Source organism: Fringilla coelebs (assembly GCF_963513975.1).
Source record: "Fringilla coelebs genome assembly, chromosome: 7".
Taxonomy (NCBI): Eukaryota; Metazoa; Chordata; class Aves; order Passeriformes; family Fringillidae; genus Fringilla; species Fringilla coelebs.
Genome location: NC_140035.1, coordinates 30,339,696 through 30,356,033, shown reverse-complemented (window position 1 = coordinate 30,356,033; position 16,338 = coordinate 30,339,696). Strand labels below are relative to the sequence as shown.

At 43.3% G+C, this 16,338-nt stretch overlaps 1 protein-coding gene across 3 annotated transcripts in view; it reads left to right on the top strand.

Annotated features, from left to right (window-relative positions):
- Positions 1 to 16,338, top strand: part of MYO1B (myosin IB) — a 101,889-nt gene that overhangs the window by 15,388 nt on the left and 70,163 nt on the right. For all 3 annotated transcript variants that reach the window (XM_084208913.1, XM_084208912.1, XM_084208911.1), the window contains exon 3: positions 12,282 to 12,397. In XM_084208913.1, the coding sequence (XP_084065039.1) occupies positions 12,282 to 12,397 (116 nt within the window). The remainder of the gene's footprint in view (positions 1 to 12,281; positions 12,398 to 16,338) is intronic.

Genomic DNA, 16,338 nt, shown 5'->3' with positions numbered 1-16,338 from the left:
CTAAAATAAAATAGGTGTTCTGTACTTAATTATAATTTAGTCTTCCCCACCTTTTTAATTTTTGGTGTGATTATATTTTTCATTCTTCCTGAGCATTTGAACCATGATGGTTTCATTATACTGGAGATTGGAAAGGAGAAGGTATGGGAGGATCTGTGCTATTTTTGTTTGCTTCTTCTGTCCCTTAGTTATAGTCTGTGCTTTTCTACCTCTGCTATTCATTGCCTGCCGTGTCTTTCTTCTCAATTTTTTGTTCAACCAGGCCTGCTCCCTTTTCTGGACACATTAGGTTGGTAATACACAGCTGCTCCTAACTGCTATTGTATCATCTCCACCGATTTGCTCCTTCAGGTTGTACTGACAATTTAAATTAAACAATAAAATTAGATTAAGAAAAGACTCTCAGTATCCATGAAAACCTTGTTGAAGAAGAAACCAAAACAATGTATATTTGTGGAAACATTTTTTCCTCAATGGTTAAAAAAAGTAACCTTTCTGTTTTTAAACTTCTGTTATACCTTTGAGAGTTACATTTGCAAAATTTTGTGTCTTGAATTTTCCTTGTTCCTTGAAAATGGGTTCTGTTCCCTATGGATAACCCTTGGATGTTGAAACAGACAAGTAGATATCAGACTTCTCTTTTCTGCTCTTTCATCTTATTTCTGGCAAATCCTTCATTTTCAATAAGTGCAGTGGCTGCCTCTTCTGAGATTCAGAGGGTTTTTTTTTTCCAGTCAGTGGCTTGTATGCTTAACATGTTCCATATCAGTTTTAGGGTTAATACTCTATTCCTAGTGCCTGCAGTAACAGTGGGTGATTCTGAATCATCCCATTCCATTTAACTCAAGAAGATAAGAAGGAAAAGAAAAGGAAAGAGAGCTGTTTGCCTGCAGATTAAAGGAGGCAGGAGCACCCAGCCCAATCTTTGGGTCATATTTGAAAGTTTTCTTTAAAGCATTAAAAATGCAGATGTGTTCTGTGAGGCCACCCTGGACTATGCAGTTTCTTAGGAAGTAATGCTATAAATCTTATGCAAGTGGATTTCTCAAGGGGGGTCTTGGCTTTTTTTTTTTTTCCCAGCCAACTACTATGGATTGCATTTAATTACTGTGTTTCTGCTTAATTCTGACTGGGTAGTTTTTTTCTTTAAAGAAACTGAATGTTTCAATGGCAAATGGGTGTTTTATTTTGTTATTATCTGCTGTTATGAGCTAGCTGATGGTGTGTAATCAAACACACATTTCTTTGAGATGGTGGCAGTGAAGTATGTGTTTCCCCCAGTTTCTGACTCTGCTGCACCTGGCACTCATGTGCAATTTAATTATCTGTATTATGTTCTTTGGTAGGTGATACCAGGTGCCACTTTTCCCTAGCAATGTGGAATCCTTTGGCTTGCAGGGGGGAAAGTCTGTTTTTTCAAGGTCTTACAAGCTGTGTGTGTGAATCCACAATACGAAGGCCAAATGTCACAGATCTTTGCAAATATTAAAACATTCACTACATACAATGGTGGAAAAAAGAGATGTCCATGCCTGTGCCACATGCTGCTACCAAGTGTGCAAGTTACTTGGCTTGTGATGCTGCATGGTTTTATTTACCAAATCACTTGAGGAATATTGTCTCCTCTCCATATCAGCTGAGTTTTGCTGTCTTGCATATTTTCATGACTCTGCTGCATATTTTAGAAAATTTGTAAAACAGTAACAGTTGGAGTGGTGCTCGCTGTAACAACCTCATTAATTTTCAAGTACAAACTCTTCTCCACCTGCTCCTTGCTGCCACCACTCATGGCAGCTGCACTTTGCATTTCTGGTTTTAGACTCTGATGGGGACAATGGAACCTCTGTCATACCTGGAAGTGGGGCTTGTTTTACCATGTAAAACCTGTGGTTTGCATCCTGGGGAAACCAAATGGCACTGTTGAAGAGCTGCTGGTGGTGCTTCACCAAGACTGGAGGTTTCTGCTCCTCCAACAAACTGCATAGAGAAATTGACCTCTCAGGATCCTTTCAGAGGGCAGTAGGAATGGATTTGTCCTTTCATGGCTGAGCTGTGGGCTTAATTTCAGCCCTCATGTCAGTATTCCACTGCAGGCACTGCCAGAAGTTGTGCTCGAGTTTAAAGAACAAAGTCAAGCTGCAGCAAACCAGGCTTACCCAGCATGGTTTTCTGAGCTGTTTCCTGCAGACTGAAGGCTCTGTCTGTGCTGCTACATATGTTAGTTTTTAAAGGGGATTGCAATTAACCTTCAAAAGGATTTGTTGTGAGGAGTGAGACCTGTAACATGGATAGCTTTGAAGATGCTGTGAGGTTGGCCAGGTGCTGCACGATGGTGTTAGCCAGTCGTGGTAGGTAAACTCACTAAGGGGACTTAGAGAGAGATGGGCACAAGCTCTTTAGTAAAGCCTGTTGTGAGAGGATGAGGGGTGTTGGTTTCAGACTCAGAGGGTAGATTTAGACTAAATAATAAGCAAGACATTTTCTTTATGGTGTGGATAGTAAAACGCTATCCGGAGAGGTGGTGGCTGCCTCATCCCTGGAAACTTTCAAGGTCACCATGGAGATGGATTCTGAGCAACCTGATCTAGCTGGAGATGTCCCTGCTCATTGCAGAGGGGATTGATTGGACTACAGACCTCTAAATATTCCTTCCAACCCAAACTCTTCTGTGATTCTATGAAACGTGAGAATCAGGTCGAGCCATCAGTGAGCAATGCCAAACCTCTCCCCTCCCCATAGCCAAAGATGACAAGAGGGTTGGGCTCATTCCACTGGAAGATTTTTTGCCTTTTCACAGTTTTTATGTTTGATGTTGGAGATCCTAGTGCCAGCTCCATCTGCCCCTTTGAAACTCTGGATCTGCTCCACCAGAGCTCCCGTTGCAAAAGCATTTAGCTCTGGACCCTCTGATGGCCCTTTTGCATCATCCCAGGCACGGTAAGCCCTTCAAGAACATTGGCAAAGTTTCATGCCATGGTGCAAACATGGCAAGGAGCTCCCTCCTAAGAGTGAGGGAGCAGACTGTGGCCTGATTGCCTGTTGTTCAATTTTATGTGTATTTGGTGGGAAGTTTAATAGACTTGGGTGTTGTGTTACACGCTAGAGCGCAAAGCTGGAGGCTGTGCCTGTAAAAATAAGCATGAAGGCTGGTGGAGCTGGAGTTGGGCCAAATATTCTACTAAAGACCATCAGATTCTGCAGTAATCTCACGCTGAGTGGCTTTGGGAGGGGGAGGGTTTGTTGGGTAACACGCATGTGTTAATTGGAAATGGGAATCTTAGAGTTTAGTCATGTCTGGAAATGTCTGAGGTATGTCTGACCAAGAAAAATCTCATTAGAAAGCTGTAATTGTTTATTATATTGTTTTTGCAACTCTTAAACTTTACATTGATAAAATTTGCATTGCTGTTCCACAAAAGCTCTTTTCTGTAACTGTTGGTAACAAAAGCCCGTGGGAGTCTTTGGTTAACTTTATGAAGTAAAATGTGGCTCATGGGCAATGCATTAGCAAGTAGGAAAGAATCCCACAATGTTGATTATTTGAAGGTTTCAGGGAGCAGTTTGTGTGGTTAAGATGTGTGACCTGCAGACCGCATGGAAAACTTTAAATACATTCATAAAATTCAGTTTGTGTGTGACTGATGAATTTTTTACTCGTTCTGTTGAACTCCCTCTCTTAAGGTTTGTTTTTTTTTTTCCTAAGTTGGCTGAAATATGCTCGCCCAATCCGATTCAGCAATTATTTTTCCTTTGCAGTTTGGGATGCTGACAAATGGGAGGGGACATCTGTCTGTATATGCATTTGCAGTGACTCATGAATGGTAGAGATTTTGGATAAAATGTAGTATTTGCATGGGTCTGAAACTTATTTTTATGCTGGGTTTGTTGTGAAGTGTCAAGGGAGGTGTGAGGAGTCTGGAGGGGAGTGGAGCTGCGTAGGCTCACAGGAGTCAGCCTTTAGAGGTCAGATATGGCTTTATTCTGCTGCCCTGCACATTTTTCCCCACAGTTATGTTGTTTCTTGAAGTCTTCCCAAATTTGCAGAGGTCAACATTTTGTTCCTTACAAGAAAATGTTTGTTTGCTTTTTGTCCTTACAACAAAACAGCATCTTTCTCTGATGTCAGCGTTTAATTTGTATTTTCTGGTGCGTGGAGTTTGTGGGCTGCTTTGGGCAGCAGCAGTCTTATGTTACTGAACATTTGTTGTTTTATCACTGAAACATTAAATATTTGGCATTCCAGGGTAATAACTCTGTTTTATCTGTTTGAGGTACCATCCTTGTGGCTGCCTTCTGCTGGCACGGCTGTTGTCGTGTGCTTGTTTCAGAGACTGAGCTGCTTCCTGTTGATCTCGATTGCTTTAATATTTTGGGGTTGACCATTTTGGTTTTGACTTGCCTTCACTCCATTGTGTCTGTCTATACTATTGATTCATCCCATTTTCAGCTACCTTGGATTGTTCAGGACTTCACTGAATTGTTGTCAAGCACAGTGGCTTTGTTCCTGCTGCACTCCTACCTGGTATTCCAAATGCTGCATTTGCAAGAACAGGGTAGGGAACTCATTTATGTCAATGAGACCAATTGTCCTGGTTTGCATCAGCCTTGTGTGACCATCCCATTGATCCTGTGCAGAAGAGAGTCTTGTGGTGTTGGGGAACACAAATGCAGCTTGCTGGGAAGATCTCCGTGGTAGTAGTAACTGTGTGACTGTTGAAATTCAATTTTATTCTCAGTTTCATTGCCTCCTGATGCCAGCATGATCGTGTTCACCTTTAAAATGTTGTTGCTGGGGCCAGCTGGGGTCCTTGGCTGGGTTTTAAAGAGGGTTGTTGTCCCTGTGGATTTTGGGTACGTCACAGCTGCGTGTGTGCTGGCTGGTGGCAGGACTGTGCTCTGCTGCTCCTGCAGCAACAGCACGAGAGTCTTCCTCCTGCCAGATCTGACCCTGCTCTCTTGTACTGTCACATATTTACTCGTGTTCATCCAGCTGGTCCATCCTGGGCTGCTGGTCTCCCTTTGGGAGTTTGAGGAGGGGCAGGTGTGGTGGCTGTCCAGCTTCTTAAAGGCAGATGGTTTGAGAGTGGATCAGAGCAGCCATCCATCCGCCTGTGATGGGAGCCCAGGGAACCTGAGCTTCCTCCCATCTTCTCTTCCTCCCTTGGGGATTGCCTGTGTCGATTTGAGCAATTTTCCCATCAGTGCCTCAGCAGTTCTGCCCTTTGAGGGAAGTTTCTGAGCTGTAGTAATAATATTGTTGCAGCTGCCACAGGCTAGGACCTTGAAGCCTGCTGCTTCTTCAGATGTGAAGAAAGGCTTCTGTGCCCAAGGCACATCTCTTCTGTGATAGCTTGTGGCCTAAGAAGTATTCTGCCTCCCTGCAAATCTTGCTTTGCTTTGTTATCTAGATAAAAATCCTGTGGGTCCTCTGGCCCTTCACATCAGCCTGCTCCAGCAAAACAAACTTCATAACTTGCCCAGAGTCAGGAGTAAAGATTTTCACAGCAGGTTGGCTGCTTTTTACCTTGAAGTGCTTTGTGGGAGGAGAGTTATTTATCTCAAGGCAGTGCTTTGTTTCCTTTCCTTTTTGTAGGGCTCCCACGATTGTGTGCCTCGTGTTTGAGGCACTGCTTGTAGGGCTCCCTGCAGTATTTGCATGAAGGAGTAAGAAAACAGTAATAAGGATCAGAGAAAACTGAATGCATTTGGTGGGCTGTGTGTAGGGGTCCTCTCCTCCCCTACACATCTTTCTTTTTTGGCTCTGATGTGATACTTTGACAAAAGAGAGGAGAAAGTGTAGGAAATGGCTCTAGTTACAGCGTAAGCTTTGCCTCAAAATACTGTGTATTTCTTCACTAAGGCGATGATGACGTCTGGGGCATTTATTGATGGTTTCAGTGCATGTTATCTGAAACCAAAACACTAAAGGAAGATTAATGAAGGACTGACAAATGAAGAAATAGAAGCAAAAGTGTCCAAGGGCTGTAAAAACATGGCTTTCACCCTGAAGAGCATTGGATAGCCTTGGCTGCCAGAGGGCAGAAAGTTCCTTCTCTCCCCCCACCTTTCATTCATACAGAAATAATGGAACATTTTGGAATGAATGCTCTCACTAATGTTTTCACCAGCGGTTTCTTGGCACAGACCTATCCAATCTCCAGCTACTGTCTGCTTGTGAAAACAAGTCTTTCTCTTTTGAAAAGTGGGCAAGCACTGATGTTTGGGGGTGTTTAAACACTGTCTTGAAGATTCCTCATGCCACCTTTGAGTTGGTGCTTATTTTCAGGTTTTGCCTGTGTTTGTATCCCATGTAGTGACTCTGTATAAATCATCCCAGTGTAGCCAGAGAGGAGCCCAGCAGAGGGGATCAGCCTGCTTCATTAACACCACCACTGGAGTCTGTCATAATGGCACTGAGGTTGGCAGCAATGTTCTCTGAGCAGGGCAGAGATTTCTGTGCCCTCGAGAAGCTCAGAAGCGAAACCCGATCGCCGGCGCTCGCGTGTCCGCTCCGCGCGCTCGCTCCGACTTGCAGTGTGGGTGTCTCCTGGCAAACCAGCTGCTCTTCCTGCAGGGCTTGGATCCCAAACAGCTTGCAGTGCAGTTCAGGGCTTCGTCCTGGCCAGTGCTGGCTGCCCACAGCTTGTCCAGGCTGCTGCTGCTGGCACAGTGGCTTGCAGGATCAAGCCCGTGTTGAAGGATATTTTAGTGGTGTGGTTATCCTCTGTGACTTAGGTATTGTCATTGTATTGTCACTGTTTGCTCTGGGATGCACATGTAGGCTTCTGCCTTTGTGTGACCTCTTTGAGCTTTGTTTCTTGAGTCACTATTTCAGCCATTAATGTACTTTGTACAGGACTGTTGTTTTGTCTCCTCACTTTCTTATTTTCCTTGATGGTTTTTACCTTCTCATCCCTTCAGGACCTCATCCACTGCTCTTCTGGGTAGGTTTATGTTACAGGCTTTACTGTCCCATGCAGGATTTACAGGGCTGCCTCTCCTGGTTAATAACTGCATTAAGCACATAGAGTAGTTTACCAGGATTGGGGTTTTTTTCTATTACAACATACAGACTTTGTCCACTGTATTTCTGGGACTAAAATGCTGTTTCCAGGAATGTGGTCTTGAGCAAGAGGGTTTTCATCATCATGGAGAATAGCCTGTGCTTGTTCAGAAGTCCAGTGATACATTTCCCTGCTCAAGCTCCCAGCTCACTGAAGCACAAGTAGTGTTGGCCCAGCATTGTTTCAACCTGAAGTGCAGCTGCTCAAAATAAGCTCACAGGTGGAGTTTATTTTTGTATGTGCTGCTGTGGAACGGTGCCGGCAAACCCTGGAGTGTTACAGGATGAAATCCACCTCTGTTTGTTTGTTTATTTGTCTTTCTCAAGTACCCTGCCCATCCCTCTCCACCAAGCAATACAAACACCTCCATTGCCATACACAGGAGTGGAGTAAATCAAAGCCCCAGAAACAGCAATGGGCTCAGGGGGTTTTGCTTTTAGTCTTGATGTTGCTCTCTTCCTTACTCTTTTCAAGCATCATCTCTTGTAACTTTGTGCTTCCAACCTGAAAAAAACCCCAATGGACCAGAGGCATGGTGCATTTAGCTATTTTGTTATGGCCAACCACAAATTTGAGCTCACAACATGATTGTTCAAATAATAGGTGATATTTTAATACAGTATTGATCTAGCTGGTAATGCTTATTAAAATGGGAAATTTCATTATGAAGTTGTAGTTTTAAAGTTGTTGCCCAGCTCAAAACAGTCAGAACATGCAAGTACAGGCTTCCTCTGCCATCTTCTTGGCCTCAGCTGCTCTGAACATGCAGTGGCACACGTGCTTATGAGTTGGCAACATGCAGAACTGCAGTAGGGCAGGCAAATACAAAGGAAAATGAGTATTACATTAGAAAGATAATTTTCATGTGTCACATTAAAAAAAAAGCACCCGAAAACCAAAACACAACTCTCCTCCACCACAATGAAAACAGTGCTGGGCAAGCCTTGGTTTTGGATTAATTCCAATAAAACCTAGTGGCACTTTTCTTTGATCCTACTTTTTCTCCCATTTCAATGAGTTGTTTTGGTGGCATGATCTGAAACTCTTCAAAGATCTAGGAGCCAAATGATTATTTGAGCCTAGCCATTTCTAAAGGAATGTGCATTATATATGTCTGGAGTATTAAAATTGGCTTGCATAAAATGGAAGAATCCAAACTAGCAATCTTATTTTACTAAAATTTCTTTGTTTCCTGTTTCTGTGCTCCGAAGTTTAACAAATTAAATTAGCAGAGAGAAGCCTTGTTGCCCCCTGGGAATTGGTGCACTTGCCAGGTGCATTTGCAGTTGGGGCACTTTACAGCAGGACTCACTTGTGTGCAGCAGCAATTTCTCTGGGCTGTCACAGGCTGCAGGAGGGTAAGGAGCTGTAAGGGTTTGTTTCTAGCAAAAGGGATGTAGGGTACAATTCCAAAAGGCTTGCCACAAATCCACATGGATGTTTAATGATTTTAACCTCTGCAGAAGGTTGCTTTGCAGAGATTGCCACGGATCCAGAAAAGCCTTTAAGGATACAGGGGGGGGCTTTGACAACAGCCCCAGCTGGACAACTTCTGTGCTGCTGCCTCGACTGGTGTCAGTAGCATTCCCTGGCTTCTGCAGATGGAATCTCCTCTCCTCTGGCCCTTGGGGCATTGCCAGTCTAACTTGGACAGGAGGAAAACCAGCTTTATTAATATACTGTGTCCCAGGGTGTGACATATTCTCCTGCTCGTTGGACTAGAGCTCTTCTAAAGGATGCCCTTCTTGAGTCAGCCTGCACTGCCTCTATCCTGGGTACCAGACTTTGCTGTGCACCCTGGCAGCAGAGGTGTTTGGGGCCCTTTCACTGAAAGGTTTCTGCAGCCTCTGGGCTGGAAATGTCCAGTTTACAGCAATAACTTGACTGGGAAGAGGCTGCTGCCTGTGCGTTTCTCACAAGCAGCAAGAGCCTTGTTATCACCTTGCTGTTTGAGGCTTTTGTTGAAGCCAGTCTGCTTGGGTGAGAAAGGCTCAGAAGGCCTTGCATGGTCCCTGTAAACCTGAAGTAGCACTAAAATGGAAGTGGGACATCAGAGAGTCCTGGTCACTGCATCTGGACCAGTATTTAGAAGGATGTCTACCAAACATTAACAGCTTTTCCAGTTGAATTGGAATTTGGAATTTTCTTCCCACTTGAGGTGTTAACGCCTTATCTGGACAGGGATGAGTTGTGTGTGTTGTTTTGGTGGAGAGTGCAGAGTTTGTTGTCATTTAAGCTGGCAGAAATTTGAATGCTCTGTTCTGAAGCAGTGTTGCCAGGCCACATGAGGGATGCGCTGAGAAATGACGAGTGAGGGTCCTTTGGCTTTGCCTTCTGAGCAAACACAGAATGCACCTCTGTGAGTCACATTGAATTAGAAGCTGGGAGGAAGGAGTGCTATCAGGAGTCTAGTTAGCAAAACTTCAGGAGACAGCAGATCTCATCCAAACTTGCACAAGGAGACCATGTCAAACCTAGAAAGAAATCAAATCTCCTGATTGCATTCTGTGCATCCATCATCATGAGGCCACGCTTCTTTGTTCATTTTTCTCCTTAAGCAGGGAAATTCAAGAATCTCTTCTGTCCCTGGGGTGCTGTGGTATGGTCTCCCACTACTCTTGGGCGTTCTGCTTTCAGCACTGGAATGTTTCTGTGCTTGTCACTGCTCGAGGATTTAAGCCATTTATTTTGTTTGTTTATAATAGAGCTCTGGTGGGAAGACAGATGTTATGTGGGAAAGCTATTTTCCGGATCTGCTTATCCCTGTTATGTGCAATCTCACAGACCACCAGCAGCAAGTAGCTATTAGGCACCAGCTTTGAGAGATTGGCATTTTCAGAAGAGGAAATGTATTAGTTCTTGTAAGCAGCTTTGCAACAAACCCAATGACTTCTTGGCACACTTTGGCTTGGTGTTCAAAATGGATTGGGCTATGTCTTTGTTTCAATATAGCCATTTGACCTTTTGAAATACTAGTATTTTAGGAAATGGCCTGTATTTGTTCATATCTGGCAGCTGACTTGAATTCCCAAAATACATTGTCCAAGCAGCACTTAGCTATGAAGACATGGTTCTAAATAAATCTCATTTAAATGCCTGTGTTCAAAATTGAAAATCAAGGTTTTCACTTTCAGTAATCTTTCTTTATCTTGAAGTCCCAGGGTACTTCAAGGAACTTAGCAATTAAATTGTATGCTATTATGATAGCAGAATAGGGACAATCTTTGTGTTCCAAAGAATTCATGTTTCAAAGTATAACGTTTGAGATTTGGCCTTCATCTCTTTTCTGCTGATACTTTACAACACTGGTTTCACAACAGGCTGAGCTCACAAATTCCTAAGATTTAGGAGGAAACAATTTATTATTGTTTTATCAGAGAAGAGTCCTAACTGGGCTGTCTGTGCACTTGGGAAGTCTAGAAAGCTTCTTACTCTTGGGCATCTGTTAGCCTTGCCAGGAATCTGTAGACTTCCAAATTGCCAAGGCCACATGTGTTGAGAGAGAGCAAAGTAAACTCTGTAGAAAGGCAATTTTAGCATTTCCATCTTGTTCAGCCAAAGAGATTAGGCATAGCTGGAAAATTATTTCCTCCATAGAGGGAGGATGACCACAAAACTAGAACAATTTTTTCTTTATTTGAAGAACATTTATATAAGCACACACTGCGATGTGTGCTTGAAAGGAGCAAAACTCTTAATTTTTTTGGCTGCTTCTGATCCATCCCAGGAGTAGGAAACACTGCAAAGATGAGCTGTGAGAGTCTCTGGAGGCCTCATGCCTCTTGTTTTATCACTGCAGTCTGGTTTATTCCACTCAGTTTGGGACAGAAGATGCCATGTGAGTTCACAGCTTGCCTGTGCATATGTGTGCAATGGAAAATGGGAAATATTCCTCTCCTGGCTTTCTGCTTAGGACCAGATTTAGCAGCATTTAGCAGGAAATTGCTTTAGGCATGTAAGTTAGATCTGCAAGGGTGTCAACAATTAATATTTTTCATTTTTGATTTCAGCCCTGGCTGTGATGTACTGGACATGCTTGGTCAGTAGCTTGGGCTCCTCATGCCTCTCCTCCCATTTCAAGTGCAAATTACAGTATTTTCCCTAAGAAACCTTGTGGGGAGAAATCCAAATACTGATTGTCAGGTGCTGAGATATCGCTGCACAGAAGCTCTTTAGAATCATAGCACATTTAAAAAAAATACTGGTTTTATTTTTCTTTTGTAGTTACTGCAAATGTAATCCAAGTAATGGGAACCTGTGGCTTTGTGTAGAGCATATACACCTCCCAGGGAGCACTGGTTACTGCAAAAACCATGTTTCATCAGGTGTTATTTATTTGTTTCACAGTTGTGGAAAGAGATACCAAACACTTGGGGTTTTTATTAATCTTTGGTCAGCAGCTGCAGGCAGGATGGAATGGGGTTTGGGTGTTTTTTGCTGCTCAGTGAATTTGCCTGCAGCCCCTGGAGCTGGAGGAGGCACAGAAAGCTGTGGGATATTTGACAGTAGGCTCAAGGATTCCAGTTCATGGTGACATGAGCAGACATGGGAGTCATGGTGTGCAGAACTGGTCTTCCTTGGGGCCAGCAGTGAACCCACCCATTTCTGCCTTTCCTTCCCAAGGGCGGTGGTGAGTGTGTTTAGAACCTGGAAATAAAAATGGCACGTCACTTTTGTCTGGCTTGAACCCCGACAGCTAATCCCTCCTTTGGCAGAGACCTGTCCAAGGCTGTTCCCTTCAGGCTTCTGCTGTGCCTGAGGCTTTGACAGGGTGACATCAAGTTCCTCCTTGGGAAGAGGGGCACGGTCCAGTGCCAGCCTTGCCTTTTGGGGTCTGGTGTGAGTGGCCAAGGGCTGCAGCAGAGCTCGTGTGACATTTGCCATGCAGATGGAGTCAGTTCTTCATGAACATCTGTGTTCTTCTGCCTTTCCCTCCCCCACTGAATTAGTCACAGAAATATGGTATGGGCTTTCTTTTAGAAAATGTTCATAAGAGGCTTTCAGTTATGCAGAAATAGCTACTTGGGACCCAACAGAGAGGGTATCCAAAAGGTGTTTTGGAAAGTGTGGACATATTTATTCATTGCTACAATTAGGCCTTTTTTTTTTCTTTGTTTGTTTGTTTCCACAAACTTATTAAATGGGCAAATAATATAGAAGCAGCAAAAGTATGTCAGAAAGAAAAACCCACAATAATTTTCTCTTTTTCTTCAACAGACGTACATTGGCAGTGTGGTGATATCAATAAACCCCTACAGATCTCTACCCATTTATACTCCAGAGAAAGTGGAAGAGTACAGAAACCGAAACTTTTATGAACTCAGTCCTCACATGTAAGTACAGCAAAAAAACTTTAGTTTTCATTCTGTCTGGGAACAGATGGTACCAGCTGTCTCTCTCCTCAGATCTGTTGATTAAAGCAACCAAAATGAAAATCACACCACCACCACTCCCCCAAAATGCATTTTTATTAGCTCAGCCATATTTTAAAGTGAAGTTAAAATGAGTTACTCTTTTTCTTTCATGCACTTAGGCCCTGGTATGTGCATTTCAGAACCCTCCTCCCTAACTGTTAGCAGTAGCCAGTATTACAGCACTGTGAAGTCAGCAGTCTGTTTGCAAGGAAATCTGCTTCTCTCAAAGTCCAGATGCCTCCTGGGAGCCTCGAGGTGTTCAAAATGTTTGAATCATATCGTGTTACTTTTGATATCTGAAACTCTCAATTTATCTCTGTGCAATGCAGACAAAAAAAACCCCCAAACCCTCTCATGATGAATGCAGAAACGTGTTGGATGTGTCTGAATGGTAACTGTAGGAAAATTAAAGCTTGGTCTTCTCTGTGTTGGCTGGAGATGAGCTCATTCATAAAGGACAGCAGAGCACTCTGAATGTAGAATGCCAACTTTAAGACTAAAATAGGATGAATAATAGGACAAGGTGGTGTGGCTGAGGGTAAGCTACATGGTCTTCAAGGTCTGCATGTTGCAGTGATCATTTTACCTTGCCAGTTTCACAGGTGGGGCTGGAGCCAGCTGTTCCTCCCCTCAGTGTGAGCTGGGAAGGAGTGATTGCACCTGACCCTTCAGCCACAGGTTCAGCAGACTGACTTGGTGGTCAGTCAGTGGCCAGATAAGTGCCTAACAGGGCCATACATTTATACATCTTCCCTCGGGGTTAACTTTTAGGTTAAATGAAAATTATGTGTGCAAAGTGTTCTGGAAGTTATTTAGTTAACTGATTAATTTTTTTTGCCCTAACACTTCATCTGTCACTCTCCCAGAAGCATAGTCTGAAATGCAAGCAGCCCAATAATCAGATCAAATAACCTTCTGGTAGTTCTTGGACCTCTTGGTTCTGAGCTCTGGCTAAATTCAGGTTTTCTTTCTTCGCTGTTGTTTAGCAAGCCCAATCGCTTGCTAAATTGACACAGCTCCTTGCTAAAAGAACTTTCTGCTCTGCTAATTTTGTTCAGCTGCATAAAATTTGCTGTCAAATGATGGAGTATTTTAAAAATAAAACCCGTGAGTTGAAGTTTGTCTGACATTCTGAAAGTCAGTGTATGTGCTTGGTTGCACCTTAAATCAAGTACATAGTAATATATTGATCTCCACGTTTTTCTGTCTCTCTTGAGAGATGGTTGTTCAGAACAGAAATGGTCAAGAGTCACTCTTGTGTGTATTATGAGAGTCTGAACTTGGTAGAAAAGTATTTCATAAACATCATTCACCACTAATGACAATAATTGTGTGGTCAGGCTCCCACCTGACAGCAAGGACTTCTGGAGCCCAAGCACTAGAAATCTACTTTGAGAGCAAGAGACTGAAGTGAGAAAATATTGGCTTTAATTTCTGTCATGAGATCTCAATTGCTTGATAGTAATATGTTTTCCTTGCAAATTTTGATAGTCTCTAGTCAAGAAAAGTGTAAGCCTAATTTGTTTTGGACAGATATGATCTCTTCACAGATTTTCTTTATTTTGTGTTGTTTCTGTGTGAGACTTTTGTCTTCTGATGCCTAAGTGTCAGTAGTGGACAAAATATCTTTAAAGATATGGGATAAGGAAATAATCTTTGTTTCTATTACTGATACATCATTTGCAAACTGTAGAAATACAAAATGATCTTACCTTATGGTGACCTTGCATCCCTTCCCACCTGTCTCTAGATGCTTATGGGAGCTGCAGAATCCAGAGAGTCTCTTTTGGCTCTGCTAAAATTGGTAAAATTCTCACCATCTTCAAGAGATATTTGGGCAGCATGGTAGGTGTATGAAATAAGTGCTGTGTGGGCTGCCTTATGACATCTCTGGCAAGGCTAAACCACCTCCCATCCCCTGGAGTGTGGAGTGTGGAGTGCTGTGCCTAAGGATTTGTGCCAGTCCAGTTGTCCACTCTGCAAACACGGTCCTTGGGTGCTGGGTAATGGATCATGAGTGCAGCTGGCAGGGTGGCTTGGAGCCAGACTGGTGCTGTTCACTATGCTTGCCTGCCCTGCTGGTCAGGACAGACTGAGGGCTGACAGACCTAGGGATGGAGCTGGCATCATCCCATCCTTGGAGCTTGCGGCTAATTCCAGGGTTGACTGCTCTGGCAGCAGTAGGTCACTGCTAAAAGCAGGGTTCAGGGTGTCTAGGGAGGGTGCTGCACTTCCACAGAGACCTTGCAATCTTCAAGGTGGCTCTTTTTTAGCTGCTCAGGAGCTTTAATGAGGAGATGCTGTGAGACAAACTGCAATTTGTGGTGTTTGTTCTGCCACGGGGGTAAAAAGCCCCCGTTGATTTGTGGAAATGTACATACTTAGTTTTCTTTGATGTGCAAATCTCTGTTGAGCCATGGACTCTTCAGAAGAATTGATTTGGGGTAAGACCACTGGGAAAGACTTTTGGCTTCTGTTGTGTGATCCTGGGCAAAGTAAAATTCTTGACTGTTTGGAAGGAAACTGATGCACCCAACCTAGAAAGTGTGTCTAGAAATAAAATTAAATATACTGTGTTCCTTATTTCAGCATCTATGTTGTAAAAATCATGTAACTTTGGTACTAGTGCTAGCTAGAAAAATGCAAGCAATTAATTAAAACAAAATTTCTAGCAGTGTTTTGGTTAGAGGTTGCTTTAGAAACCAGGTCAATATGGCACCAAAAGTCTTTCATCTCCTGTTGGTATAACAGCTCAAATTCTCCAACATCTGCAGTTTTGGAGGTTTGGGAAGCCCAGATTTAAGTGTCAGCATCTCTAGAGCAATCTCCCATGGGATGTTCTGCAGGGACAGCTCTGTCTGGAAGCTCCTGGAGAACCAAAGTCGTGTTTTATTGCTTTTCCATGAGTTTTGTGTGAGCTTCTGTCTAGGCTGGAGCTCCTCAGTGTGATGGGTAAGGAGGGTGTGCTTGGGCATGTCAGCTGTCCCAGGTAAAGAGCAGCCTTGGCCAGCACAGGGAAGGAGAAGGGAAAAGAGACAGGAGTTTATGATGGCAGGAAGGAAATCCATAGGGAGGAAACAGGCTGTAGGGGGGTGAAAGATCTGTTCAGGTGTTTTCTTAGCCCTAATCTGAAAGAGGAGGGAGGGAACACCTCGTCCTCTGCTCTGTGTTTCCTCAAGAGCCTCTGTGAGAGTGACTGATGCTTTCAGTGACGCCAGTTAACACTTAATTGCAGGGCTTGGACTGGGTTTGTTTTTCTGTTCTATTTTTTTTTAAATGACCTCTGGAAACTAGAGGTAGGGCCAGGGTCACACTTTAAATGGGCAGCCAAACTGAATTGCTGAGAGAAAGCTTCTGGTCAGGTGATTTTGGGATAGCATAACAGCTGATAAAATTTGATCAGAGAGGGTTTTATTTTAATAGTTCATTCCTCCCTGAGTGCACTGCTGTTGCTGTGGCACCGTGTAATAGAAGTGTTATTTTTCTACCTCTCCTGGAATGCTTGTTTTCATGTTCTGTGGCTATTTGCATAGGTGTAATAGGAAGTTTACCAAGCTTTTTAATTGCTGGCTTGTTGTTTTTGTTTTAATGTTGTTCATCTTGCTGGTTTTGTCTTTATCTGCAAGGCAGGATCAAACTTGTCTCTGACTCGGCGGGGCAGAGTATGACATTTCAATGTTCAAACAGTTTTGCTGCTTGATTTGTGCAGTTCTTACACTTCTGTTCTGCTCTCTCAGTTGATGTAATTACTCTTTCAGTTGATGTAATTGCTGCTTTGCTTACCTTGTGGCTGAGCTAGGCATGAGAGCACACCAAGCTGTCTATCTTGCTCTTTTACATTGGTTTTTCCCTGGTGACAA